Below are 27500 nucleotides of genomic sequence, written 5' to 3'. Positions count from 1 at the left end.
CCTAAATAGATTTTTAAATACAAAGGAAAGAGCATTTTAGTTTGTATTCATGGAGTCACAGTTGAGTACACGTAGATGATCTTAAAGAATAATATTTAGTATATTAAGTACAAAATTAGTGCACGAGAATAGAGCACTTAAAGTAAAATAGTGTACTTGTTTTTTTCACCGGTGTGTGCTGAAAGGTTTCGATCCACTTTAAAAGCTGTCGGGTGTATTTAGAGTTTAATCTGGAGTTTATAAACATTTATTATAATAAATGCTATATATTTTTGTGTTCTATTTCTCCTGTATTTTGGATGTTTTGCAGCCTTTCTCTTTTATTTTGACCAAGCTCCATGAATGCAATCGTTTTACAAACCACTGATCTTGGGGGAAAAAACCATGCACGGAAACTAAAGTTCTAGTTCATTAAAGAAACGTTTCAATTTTAATTTGTTTTATACGCTGTAATCAATAATGCCTGTTTTTTTTTGTTTTTTTACTTTTTACTGTCTTAAAATGGTGTATTTCTCAAACAAAAAGCATTGTATGACTTGGACTAACAAAACAAAACAAATCTAAACAAACAAAATCTGAATTGTGACCTTCAATCTCGCGATTTAATACAGCTAAAATGTAATTTTCTTTTGTTAAATTTTTTTTTGCAAAGGCAAAATTGTGAGAGGCAATTAAATTAATGAATATATAATAATGAAAATTAAATAAAATTTGAATAGTTAAAAAAAATGTAAAAATAGTAATTAAAACATTTCTAATTAAAACACAAATTATGCTCTATATTAAAAAAAATCTTTTTAGCAATACAATTTTTTAAATGTCATTTATAAGCCTGTCATGTGATCATTAACTGATATCACAGTAAAAAAAAAACAGATTTTTTACTGCAAAAATATTTTATATCTTGTAACACTAACAAATGCAATTTTAAGGAAATGTCCGAAAATCGATCTTTTTTTATTATTGCGTGGCAGAAACGATCTTCAACGTAACACTAGTTGGTAGGTGAAGGGTTTTAATCCGCCGATCTCCCGCGGTCAGCTGATCCGTTCTGGCATGTTATTTCCATTCAATCTGAGCTCAGTTCAGGTTCAGAGCAAACACTTTTTTTTATGTCTCATGCAAAATGCAACCGACACCATTTCTGAAACATTTTGTGCCCTTTTTCCCTTCAGACTGAAACTGACCGAGACGATCATCATGATGACTTTATTAACAATAATAGACATTATTTTACATTCTCCGGTAAGCACTGAGACACAGAGGAATCAAATGAAGAGCATGGCAAACATAAGGCATTGTTCGTTCGTTCGTTCGTCCGCCGGAAGCAGAGAAACACAAACCAGAAGAAACGCAGAGATGGCACGCAGAAAATCCTTTGGACAGTGAGACGCTGGTCCCGAGTAAAGATTCAAAAGAATCAGTCTGGATTCCCCAACAGATTCGGTTCGTTCCCAGCTGAACGAATCTCTCAGAATCAGTTCGTTTGTAAAAGCTCCCAAATCACAGGCTGAGGAAGACCATGATAGTGAAGAAGAGGATAAAAATGAGTCCGTCTCAAACGCTCAAATTCACCACTAAACCGTGATCTGAAGCTTCTGCGACGCTTAATCAAATATTCATCTCCTTTTCTAATAAAAAAATTACACACTTATATATATATATATATATATATATATATATATATATATAAGCAGATATTAAGATATAGTTTAAATTAAATTAATTTTGTAATGTTTATATTTCCTCGTTTTAAACATTTTCCTTGCATGAAACAGGAAAAAATGTTTAGTGCAAAAAACGTTTACAAAACTTAGTCACGCTTCGTAAGATTCAGTTTGTTCACGTTAAGATGTCGTCAAACTATAAATGATGTATAAATGACGCTGAAATTAATACAGATTAAAAATATTAATTAATATTAATTCCTAATACATTAGTGTTCATTTAAAACATTTGCAAATGTATATATTAGGTTGATGAAGAAATGCTGTAAAAGTACTGCTGACGCTAACAGAAGCTTACTGCATAGAGTTAGGTGTTTAGTTCATGTATTAACTCATTAGCATTAGCACATATACTTTTACTACAGTCGACGATCTACTTAATGGAAGCCCGAAAATAAAACGCTAACTGACTTTTTAAATCACACAACTCACTTTTTCAGAATTGCGAGACAAAAATGCAGAATTGCAGAAAAAAAAATGGCTTCTAAGAAAAAAAAAGTACACTTTTCAGTATAAACTAAAAATTAAAACTAAAATTAAATATAAACTAAAAATATAAACTAAAATTAAAAGAATGGCAAAAAAATTAATTGTGAGATATTAAAAAAATGTATTTTAAAATACAAACTCAGAGTTGTGAGATAAAAAGTCTATATTATATTTTTATTAATATATATATATTTTTATTAATCGGAATAAAACATACATATATATATATATATATATATATATATTTTATTCCTTGAGTGGAAACAGGCTTCTTCACTTTTTAAATATTAATGAATAAAAAAACAACTGTTGAGTTTTTGTTCAAATTACTTGGCATTATTAACTAATGCTGACAAGCGCAACTTTTATTTAAATTATATTAGCAAATGTAGAAACTAACATTAAGATTTTTAATTTTGACGTCTGTGTGTGTGCTGGCAAATAATCGTAATAAATTGCATCCAAAATAAAAGTTTTGTATTATGTATAAATACACATGCACATGCACATATAAAAAATTTTTATATATATTTTTATATATATATATATATATATATATATATATATATATATATATATTTTTTTTTTTTTAATTCTGTTTATATACTAAATATGTGTAAAATAATCCAAATACAGATCTATACTGTATGTGTGTATTTATATATATACCTAAAAAAATTATGAAACCGTACACAGTAATGCAATTAGTTGTGATCAATTGTTTGACAGCACCGATATATAAATAATAATTTCTGTTGCTTAATATTAGCTGATGTGAACAAATGAATCTCACTGAAAAGTGTTACTGCATCTTGTTTTGTATAGTTTTTATCGTTTGTTTTTTTTTATTAGAAAACGAGATGATTCGCGAGCCTCCTTGAACCACGAGTCCGGGGCCGAGTCCCTCGTGGTCCCGATCCGCGCCGCGTCTGCGAAGCCGCCCGAGAGCCCGTGGAATTATGGGATGTCTGTAGATATACGGTCCCGGTGTGGAGAGCAGCGGAGCGTCCCGTCCGGCCCCCGGCCTTCGTCCTCCTCCTCTTCCTCATCAATACAGGCTCCAGGCCCGGCCCAGCTGAGAGTAGGACAGCACCGAGGATGAGGAGGACGACGAAGACTCGGCGGGACCGAGCTGCTTCCCACACACGCAGGTTCAGTCCATCTTCTCCTTCTGCACCAGTTTGGGCGCGTCGACGAAGTCCCGGCCGTTGAAGAGGATGACGCCGGCCGTCACCACGCTCGCCGAGCCCCAGAACAACACGTACGCCAGCGTCTCGGTCCACGTGTCCCCTGAGAAACACACAAAATGATGCTGAAAGCTGTCCAATGCAATGCATATCGCTAACCTAGCTTTGATATTTAAGGAAGGACTTTTACACAACATCTTCATGGAACGTGATGTCTACTTGATATCCTAAAATATTAATAGTGCTGAATATTAATAGTGTCTTACCGGCCATCAGGAGGCATATGATGCACATTGAGAAAGCAACCACCATGATGATAGGCAGCTGGAAAGAACAGGAAAAAAAATGCACAAAATTAAAAACATGCACAGCATTCATTTAGAAAATAGAAGATATTTCATCTACATTTCATGTCGGTTGCAATTGAAGATGTAATATAACTCTACTTAAAAGCATGCTAAAAACTCTTGATAAAATTATTTATATTTGATACGTCTATAAATGCCCTAATATTAAATTCTAAATGTATTGATTAGTTAAAATCGTGATATATGTGGATGGAAGCAAGTGTAAGATGCTCCCTTTTTTCTGTTTAATATCAGGGCCATGCACTACAGCGATGTAAATTACATGCAAATCAAAAAAACAGCAGCAAATGAGTGACTTAATACTTTTATAAAGCGGCAACAGCAGCAATATGATGAAAGAAAGGAGTTGTGTTGTAGTATGTTGTATTCTGCAAATACCAAAGTTGTCTAAGACGAGAGGGATCAGGAACATAACTACATTCAGAATGAATCAGCAGCTGTTTGAACAAATCGAGTGAGTCAGTGAATCAGTAACTGAATCCTCTTTCGTAATGAATCAGCAGCTGTTTGAACAAATCGAGTGAGTCAGTGAATCAGTGAATCAGTAACTGAATCAGCTCTTTGAACGTAATGAATGAATCAGCTGTTTGAACAGCAGCTGTTTGAAAAGATCGAGTGAGTCAGTGAATCAGTAACTGAATCCTCTTTCGTAATGAATCAGCAGCTGTTTGAACAAATCGAGTGAGTCAGTGAATCAGTAACTGAATCCTCTTTCGTAATGAATCAGCAGCTGTTTGAAAAGATCGAGTGAGTTAATGATTCACTAACTGAATCCTCTTTCATAAAGAATCAGAAGCTGTTTGAACAAATCGAGTGAGTCAGTGAATCAGTAACTGAATCCTCTTTCGTAATGAATCAGCAGCTGTTTGAACAAATCGAGTGAGTCAGTGAATCAGTAACTGAATCCTCTTTCATAATGAATCAGCAGCTGTTTGAACAAATCGAGTGAGTCAGTGAATCAGTAACTGAATCCTCTTTCGTAATGAATCAGCAGCTGTTTGAAAAGATCGAGTGAGTCAGTGAATCAGTAACTGAATCCTCTTTCGTAATGAATCAGCAGCTGTTTGAACAAATCGAGTGAGTCAGTGAATCAGTAACTGAATCCTCTTTCGTAATGAATCAGCAGCTGTTTGAAAAGATCGAGTGAGTTAATGATTCACTAACTGAATCCTCTTTCATAAAGAATCAGAAGCTGTTTGAACAAATCAAGTGAGTCAGTGAATCAGTAACTGAATCCTCTTTCGTAATGAATCAGCAGCTGTTTGAACAAATCGAGTGAGTCAGTGAATCAGTAACTGAATCCTCTTTCGTAATGAATCAGCAGCTGTTTGAACAAATCGAGTGAGTCAGTGAATCAGTAACTGAATCCTCTTTCGTAATGAATCAGCAGCTGTTTGAAAAGATCGAGTGAGTCAGTGAATCAGTAACTGAATCCTCTTTCGTAATGAATCAGCAGCTGTTTGAACAAATCGAGTGAGTCAGTGAATCAGTAACTGAATCCTCTTTTCGTAATGAATCAGCAGCTGTTTGAAAGATCGAGTGAGTTAGTGATTCACTAACTGAATCCTCTTTCATAAAGAATCAAAAGCTGTTTGAACAAATCAGGTGAGTCAGTGAATCAGTAACTGAATCCTCTTTTTCGTAATGAATCAGCAGCTGTTTGAACAAATCGAGTGAGTCAGTGAATCAGTAACTGAATCCTCTTTCGTAATGAATCAGCAGCTGTTTGAAAAGATCGAGTGAGTTAATGATTCACTAACTGAATCCTCTTTCATAAAGAATCAGAAGCTGTTTGAACAAATCGAGTGAGTCAGTGAATCAGTAACTGAATCCTCTTTTCGTAATGAATCAGCAGCTGTTTGAACAAAATCGAGTGAGTCAGTGAATCAGTAACTGAATCCTCTTTCGTAATGAATCAGCAGCTGTTTGAAAAGATCGAGTGAGTCAGTGAATCAGTAACTGAATCCTCTAATTCAGCAGCTGTTTAATGAATCAGTCAGTGAATCAGTAACTGTTTGAATCAGCAGCTGTTTGAAAGATCGAGTGAGTTAATGATTCACTAACTGAATCCTCTTTCATAAAGAATCAGAAGCTGTTTGAACAAATCGAGTGAGTCAGTGAATCAGTAACTGAATCCTCTTTCGTAATGAATCAGCAGCTGTTTGAACAAATCGAGTGAGTCAGTGAATCAGTAACTGAATCCTCTTTCGTAATGAATCAGCAGCTGTTTGAACAAATCGGTGAGTCAGTGAATCAGTAACTGAATCCTCTTTCGTAATGAATCAGCAGCTGTTTGAAAAGATCGAGTCAGTGAATCAGTAACTGAATCCTCTTTCGTAATGAATCAGCAGCTGTTTGAACAAATCGAGTGAGTCAGTGAATCAGTAACTGAATCCTCTTTCGTAATGAATCAGCAGCTGTTTGAAAAGATCGAGTGAGTCAGTGAATCAGTAACTGAATCCTCTCATAAAGAATCAGCAGCTGTTTGAACAAATCGAGTGAGTCAAGTGAATCAGTAACTGAATCCTCTTTCGTAATGAATCAGAAGCTGTTTGAACAAATCGAGTGAGTCAGTGAATCAGTAACTGAATCCTCTTTCGTAAAGAATCAGCAGCTGTTTGAAAAGATCAGTGAGTCAGTGATTCAGTAACTGAATCCTCTTTCGTAAAGAATCAGAAGCTGTTTGAACAAATCGAGTGAGTCAGTGAATCAGTAACTGAATCCTCTTTAAGTAATGAATCAGCAGCTGTTTGAACAAATCGAGTGAGTCAGTGAATCAGTAACTGAATCCTCTTTCGTAATGAATCAGCAGCTGTTTGAAAAGATCAAGTGAGTCAATGATTCACTAACTGAATCCTCTTTCATAAAGAATCAGAAGCTGTTTGAACAAATCGAGTGAGTCAGTGAATCAGTAACTGAATCCTCTTTCGTAATGAATCAGCAGCTGTTTGAACAAATCGAGTGAGTCAGTGAATCAGTAACTGAATCCTCTTTCGTAATGAATCAGCAGCTGTTTGAACAAATCGAGTGAGTCAGTGAATCAGTAACTGAATCCTCTTTCGTAAAGAATCAGCAGCTGTTTGAAAAGATCGAGTGAGTCAATGATTCAGTAACTGAATCCTCTTTTGTAATGAATCAGCAGCTGTTAAAAATGATCGAGTGAGTCAATGATTCAGTAACGGAACCGTCTTTCGTAATGAATCAGCAGCTGTTTGAACAAATCGAGAGAGTCAATGATTATCAATCTGGTTCTCACCGTGAGGAACTTCCAGTCTTTGGGCTCATGTAGAGGAGTGTTCATTTCGGCCTCTTCCACGGCATAATTACCCAGAAACAGGTCGATAGAGTCCTGCATAAAGACATGAGCCTCATCAGATCAGCTTTGGGAGTAAAATAACAGATCAAAAATCTAATAAATTAACTAATCAAGTACACATAAAAATATTTCATAATTAGAACATTAAATAAACATTTATTAAATTATAAAAATAATGTTTACATGGCTTTAAAATAGAAAATATTTTTAAAAAGTTACAAATATGTAAAACAATTATAAAATGGAAACAAAAAACAATTACATAAAAATTAATTTAATTTATTTTAAAATATAACAAAATATGCAGAACATTTACAAATATATATAATAAATATATGGATATGTGTGTGTGTGATAAAATAATATAGAATTTTATATTCTATCTTCATGTTATGTGACCATCATCCATCAGAGTACCATGAACATGCAAATATGTTGGAAAATTCTAGAAAAATAAATAGAAAATCTTGTATTTCAAACTGTAAGTAAATATTTTAGCTGACAACAAAATGTAGGAACCCAAGAAGATTCACAAACTAATTATTAGACACTGATTAATATAATAAATCACTAAAAAAACAGGTATAGTATAGTTTAATATGTATTAAGGCAAGATTTCTAATTTTTGTTTTAATTTTAAGTATTAAAATTTTACAAATATAAATAAAAATAATAATTATAATTATATATATATATATATATATATATATATATATATATATATATACACATATATATATATATATATATATATATATATATATACATATATATATATATATATACACATACATATATGCATACACATATATATACACACACACATATATATGCATACACACACACACATATATATATATACAAAACAAAGTAAAAAAAAAAAAAAAGTAAAAAAATAATAAATTTTTTTATTATATATATATATATATATATATATATATATATATATATATATATATATATATATATATATATATATATTTAAAATATTAACAAAAATATAATATTATATCAGTGTGATAGTGTGAAATAATTTCAATAACACTGTTCAAAACCAGTCTACTGAATCCATCAGCCATAAAAGTTTAAAGTATGTTGAGGTTTGAGTGTCACCTGTCTGAACCCGTCGGAGAAGTTGTTCTTATAGTATCTGATCATGGAGTTCCAGCCGTCCATCAGCAAACCCCACTGAGTTCTCTTCCCTGTCCTGAACACACAGAAGCCCTCGTCATTCACAACCCTACCCAGCATGCCTGTCAGACACCAGCGTGTGCTCACCGTGTGAAATCAGTCTTCAGCGCTCCGGTCCCGGCGTACTGCTTGGCGCAGGCGTTAGCGTTATCCGCCCATGCTGAAGAAATAATGAATGAATGAGAACGTCGTACACAGCCAGACGACTGACGATCAGTGCTAGTGTTTGCTTACCGTTCTTGTAGATTTTTTCAAAATCTGCCTGTTCTTCAACCCGCTGCCCCACATGAAGAACTCCCATCCTCTACAGATGAACAACATGAATCTAATGAGTTCAGTTCAGAATGAATCAGCTGTTTGAACAGATCGAGTGAGTCAGTGATTCAGTAACTGAAACATCTTTCAGAATAAATCAGCAGCTGTTTGAACAAATCAAGTGAGTCAGTGATTCAGTAACTGATTCCTCTTTTGTAATGAATCAGCAGCTGTTTGAACAAATCGAGTGAGTCAGTGATTCAGTAACTGATTCCTCTTTTGTAATGAATCAGCAGCTGTTTGAACAAATCGAGTGAGTCAATGATTCAGTAGCTGAATCCTCTTTCAGAATAAATCAGCAGCTGTTTGAAAAGATTGAATGTGTCAGTGATTCAGTAACTGAATTGTCTTTCGTAATGAATCAGCAGCTGTTTGAACAAATCGAATGAGTCAATGATTCAGACTCATTATAAAAGATACGTTAAGGTCAATGAAAACATCATATTTCGCAATTATTTGCTAAAAATGATACTGATTCCTAATAATGATTGTTGCCATTTGAGAAACTACATCAGAATTACTGCACTTCGGCTTGTTTGACTTCATTTAGTCTCCCAGAGTTATTAAATTATTAGAAATACAAACACACGCTCTACATCATGAAAACCAAAAGTGAAAAAAAGTGGCATTCCTAATATTAATTTCAATAATCGCAATGCCTTCTGTAATGTGGAGATAGCATGTAAACGGTTGCCAGGTTGTAAAGATAAATAAAAATCAGGGCAGAAAACGTGCTGTTAAGAGAGAAGCTGTGGATCTGGCAACCCATCAAGAAAAAAAAAACACTTCATAAGATCTCGTCTTAATCAGGCATCAAAAGGCAGTTTAAAAAAAAAAATATTCAAAGTATGGCCCAGCCCTACATGTACATGAATTGTGGTTCAATGATGATCCCAATAAAGATAATAAATCCCATGATCAGCGCACCTCTAACTGTGACTGCAGCGAGCGGCGCGCCAGCAGACTCTGGATGACGTTGGTTCGGTCCAGACAGTCCATACAGTTGCTTCTAAACGTCCCGTCCTGCTGTATCTGGACCGTCCCGTCCGAATCCACCAGGAAGTAGCTGTCGAGAAACATTAAACAATAAGAGCATGCAAATATCGCAATATTTAGCTTGCAATATAGAGTTAATTTTGGCAATCCATGTAGTCCAGTTTTCATTTCATCAAGTTTTTTCAAATCAAAAGTTTCTGAGCATTTCAGTCTAGTTTTAGGCAATGAAATCTTCATAATGCTGTATAATGGTTACATCCATGCAATCATCTAGCAAACTGATTTTATTATTTATAATATAAATTAATATCAAAGACTTTCAAAGAAAACTGATATTCACGTCGAAAAACAGCTATTTTACATTTCAAAAAAATATTCTAAAATATTCAGTTTAAATAAGCAAAACACCATGTCTTCTTGTAACAGAGAAGCTTGATTAGGGTATTTTATCTCTTGATTTCTGGCAACTGCATACGTCAGCTCAGTAGAGCTCCTCAATAATAATAATAATAATAATAATAATATATATATATAAAATAATAATAATTATTTTATATATATATATATATATATATATATATATATATATATATATATATATATATATATATATATATATATATATATAAAATAATAATAATTATTTTATATATATATATATATATATATATATATATATATATATATATATATATATATATATATATATATTTTTTTTTTTAATGGTTTTTTTTTTTGGCGAAAATAAAGAGAATTTCTGAAAACATTTTAGTCTCAGTTATGGTTTATTGACCTCACTGCCATCAAGCGAAACGAACACTAACCCGAACTCGTTCTGCATTTCCGCCACCATGTCCACCAGGATCTGCAGGCGATGCCATCTCATACGACTGCACTCCTTGTGGAAGTCAAAGGCGACGTACCTGCGGACGAACAGCGCTGCGGGTTAGCTCTCGCGCTTGAGCGTTAGCGTGTAAGAGAGTTCTCCGTCGGCTCGCTCACTTGATCATGCCGCTGCCCAGACTGTCCACCATCTTGGCGAAGGCCTGCTCCAGCGGCTTCTCTGAGCCCTTCTGATTCACCAGGTTTAGAATCACTTGTTTGCCGTACGTGATGATCTGAGAGTCGAAGTGCCTCTGAAAACCATCCAGCTGCGAGAGGACAGACAGAAACCACAGACTGACTCACAGAAGTGCCATCCGACCGCTCAAACAATTCTACGCTATTTTTTCTCACCAAGGCTGCATTTATTTGATCAGAAATACAAAAAAAAATGTTACATTTTATTATAATTTATGATGCCTGTTTTCTTTGCGAATGCGTGTTGAAGTCTAATTTATTTCTGTAAAACACAGCTGTATTTTCAGCATCATTACTCCAGTCTTCAGTGTCACATGATCTTCAGAAATCAGAATAATATACCGATTTATTGATCAAGAAACATTTCTGATTATTATCAGTGACAAAAACATTTTAAGTACTGGAGTTAATGCTTAAAATTCAGCTCCGCATTACAGGAATAACCACATTTTTAAATATATTCATATAGGAAACAGTTATTTTTAATTGTAACAATATTTTATAACATTATTGCTTTACTGTATTTAAAAAAATAAAAAAAAATAAATATATATATATATATATATATATATATATATATATATATATATATATATATATATAATTTTTTTAAACCTAAAGACTTCAAACTTTTAGTAAGAGGCTAGTCTTTTTAAAATCTTAATGGCATTTGTTTAGTTTTATTGTTCGTAATTTTTCGTCTCTTTTATTTTAGTTTCTTTGAACCACTGAAGCGGATTTGTTTTATTATTAACATTCACAAAACCTAATTACAAGCGGTCTGCCAAAACAAAGATTGTTTTTTAGAATCAAAAAAAAAATTCATTCGTTAACATCATTTAACTGCATCACGTGATGTTTTTTCTTAGTACTATTTTCAACATTTTGTAATGCATTTTAAAATTACGCATGTTTTTTTTTAAGGGTAAGTGGTTGCAAACGATTTATTTTAGCTTCAGTTAAACTAGTTTAACTAGTCACTAGTCAACTATATTTAAATCAAGCTAAAATAAATGTATTGCAACGACTTACCTTTAATTTTTTTTTGTGTGTGTGTGTAGTTAATGAGTTTTTATTTCATTTTAGTTGTATTTATAACCAACATTAAAACAAATAGTTGCTGTGAATTGCTCACTGTTAGTTAATTAGTTAGTGAGACCTCACTGTTAAACGTTACCAGACGTTTAAAACCACGTCACACCATAATGAACTTTATTTGTCACGTACTCTCAAACAAAACAAAGAAAGCGAATCTCACGTGATTGATGCTTTTGCTGATCTGTGGTTTAGGTTTGTACTTCAGGTTTGGTCTCTGAGACCAGTAGAACGGGATGGAGCCTCGAGTCTGTGGAAGAAAAAATAATGAATACTCCTCAGAAGACATGGAAACCAGCGATTCATATTCAGAACGGACGAACGCAAACAAAGCAACATTCCAGCTTCCTTCAGAGACTCTGGGAAAAGAAAACGTTACGGTCCGCATCTCAATGTCCTTTGACTGCGTGTCTATTTATGGGTTCAGATCAAAAAAGAGTGAGTGTTTATGTTATCTGCGGTTTATGACCCATCAAACCTCTGCTGGCCGAAGACGCTATTTGCGTTCGCAGCCCTGAGAACTGACCCGACTTTGGCTTGGTTTTTCAAAATAAAAGCTCAGCAAAATAAAAACTCGGACCACCTAAAAACGGACATTCAATTTGGCAGAAAAAAAACAACATTTTGATGGAAACGTCTTTATTATTTAAAAACGCAAAATTAAAAATAAAAATGAAATCATAAAATAATTTTGTGCAATAATTGAATTTGATTCAAATAAATGAATATATACGTGGTATGTTTAATTCATATGCGCAGAGCTCTTTATCCAGTATTTATTATTAAGCCTCCATTTGAAAATAAAAATAACTGTTATTTACAATAATGTCTTCTTATTTGTTTTTATTTTAGTAATTTAGTTTTTATCTTGTGTAGTAATAAAAGTAATATTAGTAATAGAAATAGTAGTGTTAAAAATTATTCTTATTGTAATTATCTTTTCATAGCCATATTGATATATAATTACAAAATTTTGACCAAATTGTGAAGCCTTACAAACAAGCACAGCTAGCCAGATTTTTTTTAAACTTAATTTCATGTCACAAAAGAAGAAACAAACCAAAAAAATGATGATTTTTTTTGTCTCCCAAATTGCTCAGGGTCCCAACCATTTTTATATGATGGTATAATTTCTTTCTTTCTTTCTTTCATACATACATATATATATATATATACACACACACACACACACATATATTTGTTTTCTTTACTTAATTTAAATCAATTTAATGTCATTTAATTTCCCCCAAATTGCTATAAAGCTATATAATCTCTCTCTCTCTCTTCATTCACTCTCTCATTCACTCACTCACTCACTCTCTCTCTCAGTCTCACTCATTCACTCACTCACTCTCTCACTCACTCACTCACTCTCTCTCTCTCTCTCTCACTCTCTCTCTCTCACTCTCACACTCAATCTCACTCTCTCTCTCTCTCTCTCACTCACTCTCTCACTCTCACTCACTCACTCCTCACTCTCTCACTTCTCTCACTCTCTCATTCACTCACTCACTCACTCTCACACTCTCACCCATTCACACTCTCACTCTACACACACTCTCACTCTCACACTCATTCAGTCTCCTCCACTCACACTCACTCATCTCACACTCTCACTCTCTCACCTCACTCTCTCACTCTCATCCTCATTCACCTCTCACTCTCTCTCTCTCAGTCTCACTCATTCACTCACTCTCTCACTCTCACACTCTCACTCTCATTCACTCTCTCACTCCTCATTCCTCTCTCTCACTCTCTCACTCTCATTCACTTCACTCACTCCACACACTCACTCATTCACTCTCACTCATTCACTCTCTCAGTCTCTCTCTCACTCTCTCTCACTCATTCTCCTCACTCCTCACTCTCACTCACTCACACTCTCTCTCTCTCTCTCAGTCTCACTCTCTCACTCATTCACTCACACACACTCACTCATTCACTCACTCACTCTCACACTCACTCTCACTCATTCACTCTCACACTCATTCACTCTCACTCTCATTCACTCACTCTCACTCTCTCACTCTCATTCACTCCCTCACTCTCTCACTCATTCACTCACACACACTCAATCACTCACTCATTCACTCACTCAATCACTCACTCACTCTCACTCTCTCTCTCTCAGTCTCACTCATTCACTCACTCACTCTCACACTCATTCACCTGGCACCCTGATCTGATAATTATGTTAGACTCAACTCATTATTCTCCAAAAATCAAATCACTCAACGTAAACTGCATTAGTCAATCAAAACAAACCATCTACTAAATAACACATCAGTTTTTTTGTTGTTTCTTTTGTCATGTGATTAGGTTCGTGCTGTGTATATAAGGACAGAGTTATGTACGTGTACACTGTCTGACAGACAGCAAGTAAATGTGACCCGTGGTGAGGACAAGCAGTTTTTAGGTGTATCTACTTAGATTTTTATTGTGGTGGATGTGTGCACGCAGGACTGATTCACAGACTTAAACATCAGAAAGCAGACTGGAACGCTCTTGTATTGCTAAAACCGTAATCCTCAGCATAAGGGCATCAAAAAGCTGATATTCGGAGGCTTACCTGAACAAATGAGGCTTTTGCTCCATTATACTGAATAATCTGTTCGGTCTCAACAAAGTTAGCCGCGTGGCCTTCAGAGTCGATACCTGGAAGAGAAAGAGAGCGTTTAGCAGCGTTTGGAGAAAAGACGGGCACCGTCTCAAAGCGTGAGAGCGTCACCTCGGACGTAGTAACGGACGCCAGCGCGGAAACAGCTCCTTCTGGAAATGATGTTCCAGTCGAAGATCTTGCCGTTGATGCAGCACGACTTCATGGTGATGACTGAGAGCGCAGGTTAAGGACGGCGACGTGAAAAAGCAGAATAAACACTAGGGCTGTTCATCACATGATGTGTCGATTCATTAAAACACCCCCAAAAGACCATTTAAAGCTGTTTTTGTGTTAAATGAGAGCGCATTAAGACAATTTATATATATATATATATATATATATATATATATATATATATATATAAAATATACACACACATACATATATATACACATACACATATATATAAAAACCAACACACACACACACACACACACACACACACACACACACACACACACACACACACACACACACACACCTCTGGAAATGCTGGTTGAAGGATACAGCCGTGAATAACCGGGTAGACAAATTTGTGCAGCTGTGAGAGAAAACACAACGTCAGAACACAATCACGAACCCGTTTCTTCTTTAGGCTTCTCTGCATAAAACGTGCGAGCCTTAAAATAGCAGCCGCCGCTAAAACAATGGAGCGTTTACCTCGGGCTGGGCCATGAACTCTCTGAGCAGATGACCGTTCCACACGAATCTCTGGTCCGCCTGCATGAAAACAACACGGCCAATTTCATACCTCATGAATACACCCAATTCTAAAAGGGTCAGAAATAAAAACATTAAACAAATGGGTTTTTTGGGTCTTCTAGTCTTTCTTTTAATGTTTTAATGCGGTATGGATTTTTTTTTATTTTACAGGTTGTATACTTTTTAAGGACAAAGTAAAGAAATTAAGAGTTTGGAAATTTCCAAGTAATAAAAAAAAAAAAAAAAAAAAAAAAAAAAAGAAGAATTAAAATATTTAAAAAAATAAATAAATAAATATAATAATAATAATAATAATATAATAATAATAATAATATATATATATATATATATATATATATATATATATATATATATATATATATATATATATTTTAATTAATTATATATATTATTTTAATATATATATATTTTTTAATTAATTATATTAAAAAATATATATAATAATAATAATAAAAAAAATATAAAAATATATATATATATATATATATATATATATATATATATATATATATATATTTTTTTTTTTAATTAATTTAACAACAAAAAAAAGCTTATGGCTCCGCTTACAAACACTAATATCATTTTTAATCAGGGTTTTTGTCCGGTTTTGTGAAAGCAAATATGTAAAGTAAAGATGCATTTACCCGAAAAGCACATAAAACTACAACGAGGCGAGTTTGCGATTAAAACAGGTTTAGAATAATTCCCTTCACTCCACAGCTAAACGAGCTTACATGACGGACACGTGTTAAATATGATTAACTTATCACGAAACAAAGCTTCGTAGGCTTACTTTGCATCTCCAGTAAACTTATCTTTTTTTTTTTTGTTTTTATGCCAAATATCATCAGGACATCAAATAAAGATCGTGTCCTATGAAGACATTTAGCACATTTCTTATCATAAATATATCCACATTTAATTTCTGATTAGTAATATGCATTGCTAAGAACTTCATTTGGAAAACTACTGAGGATTCATATTAATTTTTGCAATGCATGCAACATTTAATGCCTTTTTTAGGCCCAAAAAGATATGTTCCAGACCTTGCTTGTGTTCCGCTTTTGCCTTAAATGCTCTAAAACGAGTCTAAACACACTTAATCAGGCGAGCTCTTCAATCGGGAGGCTTTCTGACAGAGATATAAAGCGAGATATTCTCTCACGCGCTCCAGCAGAGTCATCTCCTGAAACTCGGGGCTGGTGTTGGCCAGACGCTGTAAGGAGTGCGTCAGGTCGTAGTCGGTGGTGAAGTAGAAGCCGTCTGTGTTCAGGACGCTGTTGATCATCGACAGGAAGGCCTTGTTGTCCTGCATCTGAAGGATCCAAACAGATATCGTGAGCTTCTACTCGACAAACCCGGGGCTGCATTCACACACACACCAACGGACGCACAATCTTCTGGATCTGACAGCAGAATAGAACTTAAATAAAATATCAAGGTTAAATTGTGAATTGCTGCTGATATTGTGTATAAATAACTATAAGCTGTATAAACCCTTTTTCTCTGTGTGTGTAATCTCATTCATTTAATTTACTTGTTTTTATTTTAATTTAATTTTTATTTATTTATATTAAGTAATTAGTTTATTTTTTGTACATTTTGTTTGTTGTCCTTGAGTTTTGTTTTGATGTGATGTTTAGATACTTGCTCTAATGTTGAGAAAAACCCAATAAAATATATTGGAAAATAAATTAATTATTATTTAATAATTATTTTCATGCATAAACTCTGTATTTTTCGCACAAAGCCACTTAATGTCAAATAAACTATTCCCAGATTAATATTTAGATTTTGCTAATATTTATGTGATTTTTATAATTTATTTGAAATAATAAAAGGCATTTTTGCCTATCCTTGTATTGTACAACTGATAAGCGTTTGGCATGAAATTTAGAAAGTAATTAATAACAATGCAATAATGTAATTTAATTACACTGACAAAGGTTTAGTTACTAGAAAGTAATTAAAAATTATTATTATTATTTTTTTTTATTTAAGAGTAAGGTACCCAACACTTAAAATAAATAAAATATTTCTTTAGGTACGTTTGGATGGTTTTTGGACAAGCTAAAATAATTTAAATAAAAAATAAAATACGCTTAGGGAAAAAGGAACATCTTTAAGGAACCTTTAATCCATTTTACGTATATAATATATATTTATTTTAATAATCATTGAGATAAAATGTGACCTTTTGCACTTTTCCTGAAATCTGCCGATAAATAAAATACATAAAAGCATTACCAGCAAAAAAAACGTTAATGAAAACACATTCGGAGGCATTCAGTGGCCGTGTTTAAATAAAGAGACAGAAGCGCATCCTGAAACCCACCTGAGTGTCTGTAAGATGCAGGACCGTCTTCTTGTAGGAAATGATGTCGAAGTCGGTGGCTTTCCAGACGGCGTGACCGAGCAGGTCGCCCACCTTCTTCTTCTTCGTGATGACGATGAGATACATGCCTGAGAAGAGACACCGAGAGGCATGAACGAGCTGAGAAAGCTCTCGGCCGGAGCTCGGCCCATCGAGAGAAGTCCTACCTGCCACCAGCCGTATGGTTCCCATGATGCCACACATCGGACGCGTCACTGCAGACGGAGGGACGTCCTTCCTCACTGAGACACAACACAACACATACAGGGCTTTACAGCATTCTAACATAACGCCATTACTATTTTAAATGCATTACACTGCATATGTATTACTGTTTTTACTGGCTCATATTAGTGCTTATAATAAATGTAAAAAATAATAAAAAAAAAATAATAAACATAATACAATACAATACATTTTTGTATTGTAATATTACTAACATTATTGTTTTGAATGTATTATACTAGATATATATTGAAATGCTATAATAATTATTCTATAAAAATATTTTAATTACATTATATTAAATTATATAACAATAATAATATTCTAACATAATGTTACTATTAATTTACATATTTTCAACAAAATAAATAAAAAAAGTATTATATTATACTAAACATTTATTGGTTATTGTTAAATATTTAACTTTGAATGTAACTGTATAATTATTTTAAATGTATTTTACTGGAAACGTATTATTATTATTATGTTATAGGAAACAGCATTTATTATTATTATAAGCAATTGTTACTGTAATATATCACACTATAAATTACATAGAAATTTACATTATTATTAATTTTAAATGTAAAAAATATTGTCACTGATATTTAATCTTATTGCATTATAATTGTTTTGTAAAATTACACTATGCAATTATTTTAATAATTAAGTTAAATAAAACATTTTATGTTCTTGTTGTTAAGTTTTGTTGTATTACATTAAATATTTTTTGGTCAATGTTAAATATTTAACAGTGTATTTATTATTTTAAATGCATTACACTGGTTATTAATTGTTTAATGTTTAAATGTTAGACATTGATTTGCATTTGAAAATCGAATATATTTTTATTATACTATATTATTATTATTTTGAACGTGTGTATTATTACTTTAAATGCACAATACTAGATAGTTATTCTTTAAATGTTAGATATTGGTATTTATTTGTATTACATTATAAAAAATATAATTATAAAATGTTTATTATAACCTTACAGTTTAATACACTAAACAATAATATTACATATAAATATAAAAGTGATGATTATTTTAATCATCGTCATTATTAATAACATTACATGCTATAAAAATGTTAGGTTGATGTTAGATATTTAACTACGATCGACACCCTGGCAGGTTTTTTTTGATATAATTGATCTTAATTTGGGTTAAAAAAGATTCAGTAATTATTTCACTAAGGAATGATTCATTCGAGCGCTTCGGTGACCTCGAGCGAGCTCTAAAGCTCGTGAAAGTCTTCTTCTTCACCTGTGAGGGTCATTTCTGTGGACACGCGGTCGATGGCCAGGACGTCTCCGGCTCCATCGTCACACGCCTCGATGTAGAACTTCTCCGGAGTCGTGTGTCTGTCGGTCCGAGCAGAGACCAGACCACGACGTTTAACACACAACGCCATACAAGAGAGCACAACTCATCCACAAAATCAAAAAATCACATTGCACAAATTATTTAGTGCCGTCAAATGATTAATTGCAGGTTTTTGTTTACATAGTATGTATATGTACTGTGAAAATGTGTTATGTATATATGAATACACACACTTATATTTTATATTTATATATATATATATATATATATATATATATATATATATACACACACATATATATATATATATATTAATATATATATATATATATATATATATATATATATATATATATATATATATATATATATATATATATATATATATATATATATATATATATATATATATATATATATATATATATACATATATATATATATATATATATATATATATATATATATATATATATATATATATATATATATCATATATTATATATATATATATATATACACACACACATATATATGCAAACTTCTATTTTTGTTGTGATTAATCATGATTATATATTATATTATATTATAACGTACTGCAAACTTGCATATTTTTAAGTCTATTTGTTTATTAGACTTTACGTAAATTTGCACAAATGTAGATTTCTTGCTCCAGGTTGAAACATTTTAGTTTTACAAATTATTTCGATTCTAGAAGCAGCTGGAAAGAAGTTTATTTATTTATTTTTTTCATTTTTTTTTTTACTTTTTTATTTTGGCATTCTTAGGGCCTATCTGTCATAATAATAACAACAATTAAACTATATGCATATTCCAATGACGTCAAAAATTAACGTTTTTAAATGACAAAAAAAATAAATAAATAATAAAACAATTAATAGAAAGCACAGAACTCAATAAAATATAGTATTTCAAATGTTTTATTCCATTTTTAAAACGTTCGTAATACGGGCTTTTTTTATATTATTACACAAAACGGAGCTAAGCTTCAATACACAATTAATAAATTCTCAATTAGATTACTATTTATTTCATTACACATTTTTAATACAGAAACGACCTCCAGTGAGATTCAGTGCTTTTTGTGTAATTACTTTATAGAAATGTAGATTATTTAAACACCCTTATGAATGAGGTTTCCTCTCTTCGTTACAGCAGATAGCACAAACATTACTACACGCACAGATCTTCCCTCAGTAGACAGCAGCTCGTCGTGTTACACTTGAGGTGAATCGGTTCCTGCCCGAATGACCGGAATCATCGATAGATATCAGCACCGGGTTATCCGTGGATCAAAATGTAACTTTCATCGCGTTTTGGGGAATAATAAAGTCCGCACTTGACGTCTAGACAGGCACGTCACTAAAACGCGGCCGAAAAATGCTGCCTAGGTAGGTAGCTGACTAGGTTTTGAGACACAACCCGAGTTGACTGACTGAACGCACATCGTTGGTGGACTTTAACCGATCACTGGACTCATCTAATCGATAATCAGGGCTCGGTGAGCTTCGGGGGAGTCGATTAATACTCACAGATTGAAGGTGTTGTAGGTGGTCGCCATTTTTCCATCGGTTCGCTCCCGACCTTCGTGACGTGTCAATCCGGCAGCGGGAACCTGTCCACAGGCGGCGAAGGCGAACAGGAAATGACCTCTGGAGATGAGATAAAAGTCCCTTGTCGTAATAAAAGTCCCACTGGATATACCCTCTCTCTCTCTAGTTGTGTGATTATTATTGTAAGGTATTATGCTAATTATTAACACGTTTTTTGGCGTTTACTACGCTTGTTCTTCTCGCTGTTATTTTTTACAGCGTTTAATGAACCGGAAATATCGCACATTCGCAGGCAACGGCTTACTTCCGCGTTGAAAAACAAGGCGGATAACATTTGAACTAGAATAAAGATTATTCATATTTCATTATGTCTAGTGTTCAGACTTGGTGCCATTAGAAATATGCGATTAGCAAAAATAGATATGAGTTTGCAAAAATAGTTCACCTAAACTTAGACCTAAAATATTAATTGTATGCATATTTATAATTTATTAAATTAATTTAATGAAATGTTAGTTTCAAAAACTGTTTAAAAAATAGTTTATTTTTTTTAAAACACGAAATCACATTCCAACACAACAATCCCGAATGCAGAAGATATATAAAATATACATTAAAAAGAATAATTAAAAATAAATGATGCACAAAGATATGATTTCATACACATAATAAAAACATTAAACTGTAAAATAGGGAAAGAGTGTGAATGCGAATGAGCTCTTCGTGTATACAGCATTAGTAATATAATGATTTCTGTAACACACTGCATTCTAATGATAAGGATGATGGCACAAATATAACGGAAAGAAAAACTAAAAAGTGTATTTTGTTCTGTTGAAAACCTTTAATACAAAAGTTAAACAACAACGTACAGCTCGGTCTAAAAATAGTCATAATAAATAGACAATAGTGGTCAGTGGTCATGTGTTTGGCTCAGTGCTGGCCCCTGGCTGCTGGCCCCTGGCTGTCGGCCCCTGTACTTCATGCTGGTGTTGGGCTGACGCCGCAGAACTTCATCGCCTTTATCAATGTCTTTAGGTTCATCGTAAACTGTGGAGATGTGGAAGTCTTTTCTGGGTTTCTTACGGGGAAGGAACGAACTGAGCTTTTCTCCATGATACCTGCAAATATTACACAATCAAATGCATCAGTCATAACCAAGTCCTAAAAAGCGAGTCGTCGTCATTCAATAAAAACAGGAAATAATTACTGCGTGAAGATCTATCTAAAAAGAGCAATTTCAAAAGTGCATGAAATTGATTAAAAGTGACAGTGGAGACGTTTCTAAATGTCTAAACGGCTCGATTTTTCAAACTGGAAACGTGGCACACATGGTTTCCTGAATGCAGATGAAAAGCAGAAAGCCTCAGTGCATCCCGACTCACCCGAAGCCTCTCTTACAGTTGGGATGCTGGCCTTCGTTCTCCAGCGCCTCAGGCATTCCCCTCCGGCTGTTCCCCAGCCCTTCTCCGTCTCTCCAGCCCTGCTTCTCCATCACACGCCGGCCCACTCCCTACAGCACACAGCTTCACATTTACGCTTTTATCCAAAGCCAAGTTTTACATTGATCAAAAAAATAAATGACAATTCAAACTAATTCTAATAAAAATGTATGGAAAATGACATGTATACTTTTTGGTCAGAAAAATGTGCATGTAAATATAATCTTGCAGTGAATGAAAGAGGTCATAAACTAAGAAACTAAATTTATTTTGCTCTTTTAACATAAGAAGTAATTTGGCTATAAACATCCTGAAAGTGTCAGAAAGCGAAACTCTTTCGTTACCCTAAAAACAGCTTATATTAAAGCCAGTCTGCCTATTTAACCCCACCCACCGATTACATGCTCCCTGTTTAGCCCCACCCACCAATTCTACAATGTAACCTATTAAGCCCCGCCCAGACTCTACAGTACTACCTGTTTAGCCCCACCCACCAGTTATATATTGCTGCCCATTTGGCCCCGCCCACCGATTGTAAAAAGTAGCCTGTTTAGCACACCCCAGATTCTACAATACTCTCTGTTTAACCCCACCCACCAATTCTATTGCTCCCTGTTTAGCCCCACCCACCAGTTAAACATTGCTGCCCATTTGGCCCCCTCCCGCCGATTCTTCAAAGTAGCCGGTTTAGTCCTGCCCAGATTCTGCAATACTCTGTTTAACCCCACCCACCAATTCTATTGCTCCCCGTTTAGCCCCACCCACAAATTATACAATGTAACCTGTTTAGCCCCGCCCAGATTCTACAGTACCCCCTGTTTAGCCCCACCCACCAGTTATATATTGCTGCCCATTTGGCCCCGCCCACCGATTCTTCAAAGTAGCCGTTTAGTCCCGCCCAGATTCTGCAATACTCTGTTTAACCCCACCCACCAATTCTATTGCTCCCCGTTTAGCCCCACCCACCAATTCTACAACGTAACCTGTTTAGCCCCGCCCAAATTCTACAATAGTCTGTTTAACACCACCCACCAAGTCTATTGCTCCCCGTTTAGCCCCGCCCACCGACTCTACAATGTAACCTCTTTAGCCCCGCCCAGTTCCTGACCCCTTCACAAAACGTTCAAACCTTAGTAAAGCGCTCGAAGCTGCCGATCTTCTGCCGGCGTCCAGGCAGACCGTCCAGACCGTCCCGCAGCCTCCTCTCGGAGCGCATTCGCACATAATCTCTGGCGTCCATATCACCTCCGTCTGAGGAGAAACACAGACACGTCTGACACGGCTCTTCGGTCACAGAGTTCAAGAGCATCTGACCGTCAACTTTACCTTCGTCATAGTAGATGCTCATATCCACGTCCCAGTCGTCTGCGGTTTGCTCATCGAAATCTGTGCCACATCAAAGAGAAAAGATGAGCAACAAGAGTCAGTCACGTCAACAGAGAAATTAATAAATATGGAAAGTATGAGAACTTAAAAAAAAGAAATTCAGGGCCTTTTTCAATTTTAAACGTCAAAATTAATGGTTTTGTTAAAATTCTGGAATATTAATTTATTATTCACTAAATAAATAGTGTTTGAGTCGCTAGCATTAATTATAAAAACTGCACAATTGCCAGATATTACGGTGAATTTAACCAAATTTATATGAACTAAAAACGACAAATATATTAAAAATATATATGCAAATTATATAAAAACATAATTTAAATAAAAATCAGATTAATAATCGATATATATATATATATATATATATATACACATATATACATACATATATACATATATACATACATATACATATATATATATATATATATATATATATATATATATATATATATATATATATATATATATATATATATATATATATATATATATATATATATATATATATATATATATATATATATATATATATATATATATATATATATATATATATATATATATATATATATATATATATATATATATATATATATATATATATATATATATATATATATATATATATATATATATATATACATATATATATATACATATATATATATATATATATATATATATATATATATATATACATATACATATACATATACATACATATACATATATATATATATATATACATATACATATACATATACATATATATATACATATATATATATATATATACACACATATACATATATATACACATATATATATATATATACATATATATACATATACACATATATATATATATATATATATATACATATATATACATATATATATATATATATATATACATATACATATATATACACACACAAAATTCATCTTGCTTCATAAACAATGTATATATAACGTTTTTACAAAATACTGGCTATTACTTTAAGAAAAACACGAAATATTCATAAATATACATCAATAAAAATCTAAAATGCAACAAAAATCGGTAACACTTTACTATAAGGTTTATTAGTTAACATGAACTAAGAACGAACGACAATTATGAATCATTCTTAAAATCCCATGTTGTGTTTGTTGATATTAGTTAATAACTACTAGGACTAACAACTGTGAATATTCAACAAAAATGAATACTGCACTAAATGCGCTGTTCATGTATAACTAGCAACAAATGAGCAACAAATTCTTTTTGCGATGGGACTGAATTAAGATCTGCGCAGATCACTGGACCAACAGAAACAATGAAGGCTCCACCTCCTTCGTCCTCCTGCCAGAACTGAGCGTCCGTGTAGAAGACGAGGCCCGAGCCGCCCTTCTCCCACTTGAGCTCGATCTCCTCCTCGAACAGCCTCTCTTTAGTGCGCTCCTGACTGGTGACGTCCTCGTGGAGGGCCTCGTGACGCTCCCACTCCTCGCAGCGGTCATCGTCCTGCGGGAAAACCCACCGCTTTCATCTCTTTAACCACACCAGAGCGCGTTGCGTGAAACGTTTCCGAAGGGACCGGCGGACGAGACGCAGACTCTCGCTGAGCCAGCAGGGGGCGCTTACGAACGGCGTTGAAAACGAACAATACGTTAATATGCATGCTTCAGAAAACACCACACGAGCTTTCTGAACACGCTCGGTTTTACCGTTTGATAGCAACGGAAAGAAATAAAATAAAGGGAGAAGGCAATCGAACTAAATGAAACAAAGTGCCGTGAATATATATATATATATTTTTTATTATACATATATTTAAAATTTTTATATAAATTGCATTAATTTTTTTATATTAAAACCTGGTTGCAGAGTAAACGTTTAATTTTCTTTTAGTTTAGCTTGGATAACAAACAATTAAGTAAATAACGTAAAAATTGCGCGAATGGTGGTTACATAAAAACATGCATTTTTATAAAAATAAAATTAAATAAAAATTATCTAAAATAAAGAGACAAAATAGAAAAACTTGTTTTAATTATTATTTAATTTCAGCTAGTTCTCATTTTTGTTTAGTTGAACTTAATGTATTAAAATAGCTAAATATGAAATAAAAGTAATAGTAATGTACAGATATAAGAGACACAAATAAAAATACAAAAACATAAAATATAAAGAAAGAAATCAAACGAACGACGGAAGTGCTGTAAAGTAACCGTTAGCACCGTTAAATAATTTGCAATTATTTAACTTTATTTGGGCTATTATACATTTATTTGAAATATTTATATAAATTATATTAATAATTTTTATATTTAAAAAACTAAGTAAACGCGAACAAAATTTAAACACAAAATGATGAATCTTAAAAAAGTAATTTATATTATTTAGTATAATATAAATGCAGCCTGCACAAAATATAACGCACTAAGGCATACCGCGACATTCATTTATTTCGATATCGTGCAACTCACATCATCAGGGCCGGACAGCTCCTCTTCACTTCCTGTTTCCTGTGACTCTTGATTGACAGGTGGAAAAATGGTGGGGTCCTCTTCGTCTGCTAGTAAATTTGTGGGCGTGTCCTCTTCATCTGTCTGTGGGTTTGTGGGCGTGTCCTTACATACGCTCTGTGAGTTTGTGGGCATGTCAATATCTACTCTCTTTGAGGTTGTGGGCGTGTCCTTATCTGCCATCCATGAGGTTGTGGGCGTGTCAACATCTACCCTCTTTGAGGTTGTGGGCGTGTCCTTATCTGCCATCCATGAGGTTGTGGGCGTGTCAACATCTACCCTTTTTGAGGTTGTGGGCGTGTCCTTATCTGCCGTCAGTGAGTTTGTGGGCGTGTCAATATCTACCCTTTTTGAGGTTGTGGGCGGGACCTTATCTGCCGTCAGTGAGTTTGTGGGCGTGTCAACATCTACCCTCTTTGAGGTTGTGGGCGTGTCCTTATCTACTGTCTGTTTGTTTGTGGGCGTGTCCAGGCGGCCGGGCCCTGAGATCTCGACTCCTCCGGCGGTGAAGACGCTCTCCACCGCGAGGTTCACGACGGCCGTGTTGTGATACAGATAGGGCACATTCCCGTAGCGCCGACTCGAGCCCGTCTTAGGGAACGTGAGCCCCAGTTTGCGGATGAGCCTCGGCGGAAGACGGCAGGACTGGATGAGCTCCAGGAAAACAGTCACAGGGGTCCCCACATTCCCCGCCGGCATGAGTGCAGGAGGATTGAGCTCCGACAGGCCCTTGAGGTCCGACAGCGTGAAATGCTCTGATTGGGCAACATGTCGTCTCATCTCGGCCTTCGTCTTGTACGGGAACGAATTATGCTCTATTAACAGATAAAATATGATGAACATAAAACAATCTGGACGGTAACAAAGTTTTAACTTGACATCTTAATCTTAATCAGGGTGTGATGTTAAAAAACATGTTTGTTTGTTTTTTTATTTCAATGCAAGAATTATAAATGTAAACATACAATTATAAATCTTTATTAAAAAAATGTATTTACTTGTAAAATGTATGCAGAAAATGATTAATCTTTATTCAGAAGAAAAAAATAATCTAAACAGAAAATAAAGCACAATAGCAATTTATAAATGTATTTATAATCTGTTAAATATATCATAAAACGGTAAATGCAAATATAGTCAAATTTACAAATACATTTACAAATGTATAAATACATTATCTTAAAATATACATTTTTAATTATGTAAGTCATACGTAACAAAATGATAAAATGTATTTTTACTTGATTGAATAACAAAATATATAAATGTAAAAATATAATTCTTAATTTATGGGAAAAAAAACATACTTTAAAATGATAAATCCTAATTTATGAAAAATAGTTTATAGTTATAGTTTTAGTTAATCATAATAATATAACGTTAAAATGAATGTAACATTTTAATAATAAAAAATACCAATGTTATGTGTGTGTGTGTGTGTGTGGTGTTTGGGCCAGAATAATATTCGAAAACAACTGCTGTTTATTTTTCGACACTTTACATCAGTG

At 33.7% G+C, this 27500-nt stretch overlaps 2 protein-coding genes across 2 annotated transcripts in view; both read right to left on the bottom strand.

Moving 5' to 3' along the window:
• Nucleotides 1–2809: 2809 nt before the first annotated feature.
• sacm1lb (SAC1 like phosphatidylinositide phosphatase b) lies at nt 2810–20741 on the bottom strand. The gene is made up of 19 exons (XM_043261943.1): nt 20630–20741; nt 19017–19114; nt 17688–17762; nt 17482–17609; nt 16312–16461; nt 15084–15143; nt 14931–14964; nt 14493–14594; nt 14334–14419; nt 11928–12014; nt 10592–10740; nt 10414–10512; nt 9521–9659; nt 8513–8582; nt 8366–8438; nt 8201–8294; nt 7028–7120; nt 3670–3727; nt 2810–3506 (listed from the first exon to the last, which is right to left on the bottom strand). Exons 1-19 carry the CDS (start codon nt 20656–20658, stop codon nt 3370–3372), a joined length of 1761 nt encoding a protein of 586 aa, XP_043117878.1. The 5' UTR covers nt 20659–20741; the 3' UTR covers nt 2810–3369.
• Nucleotides 20742–21474: 733 nt separating this feature from the next.
• The window catches only part of gpatch3 (G patch domain containing 3), a 6468-nt gene continuing 442 nt past the window's right edge, over nt 21475–27500 (bottom strand). Inside the window, exons 2-7 of the mRNA XM_043261267.1 lie at nt 25954–26807; nt 24814–24988; nt 23419–23478; nt 23222–23343; nt 22036–22163; nt 21475–21771 (exon numbers count right to left, since the gene is read on the bottom strand). Coding sequence (XP_043117202.1) covers nt 21564–21771; nt 22036–22163; nt 23222–23343; nt 23419–23478; nt 24814–24988; nt 25954–26807 — 1547 coding nt within the window. The 3' untranslated portion in view covers nt 21475–21563. The remainder of the gene's footprint in view (nt 21772–22035; nt 22164–23221; nt 23344–23418; nt 23479–24813; nt 24989–25953; nt 26808–27500) is intronic.

Source organism: Puntigrus tetrazona, chromosome 16 (genome assembly GCF_018831695.1).
Source record: "Puntigrus tetrazona isolate hp1 chromosome 16, ASM1883169v1, whole genome shotgun sequence".
Taxonomy (NCBI): Eukaryota; Metazoa; Chordata; class Actinopteri; order Cypriniformes; family Cyprinidae; genus Puntigrus; species Puntigrus tetrazona.
The sequence above is the reverse complement of the archived record's forward strand: the minus strand, read 5'-3'. Positions and strand labels throughout refer to the sequence as shown.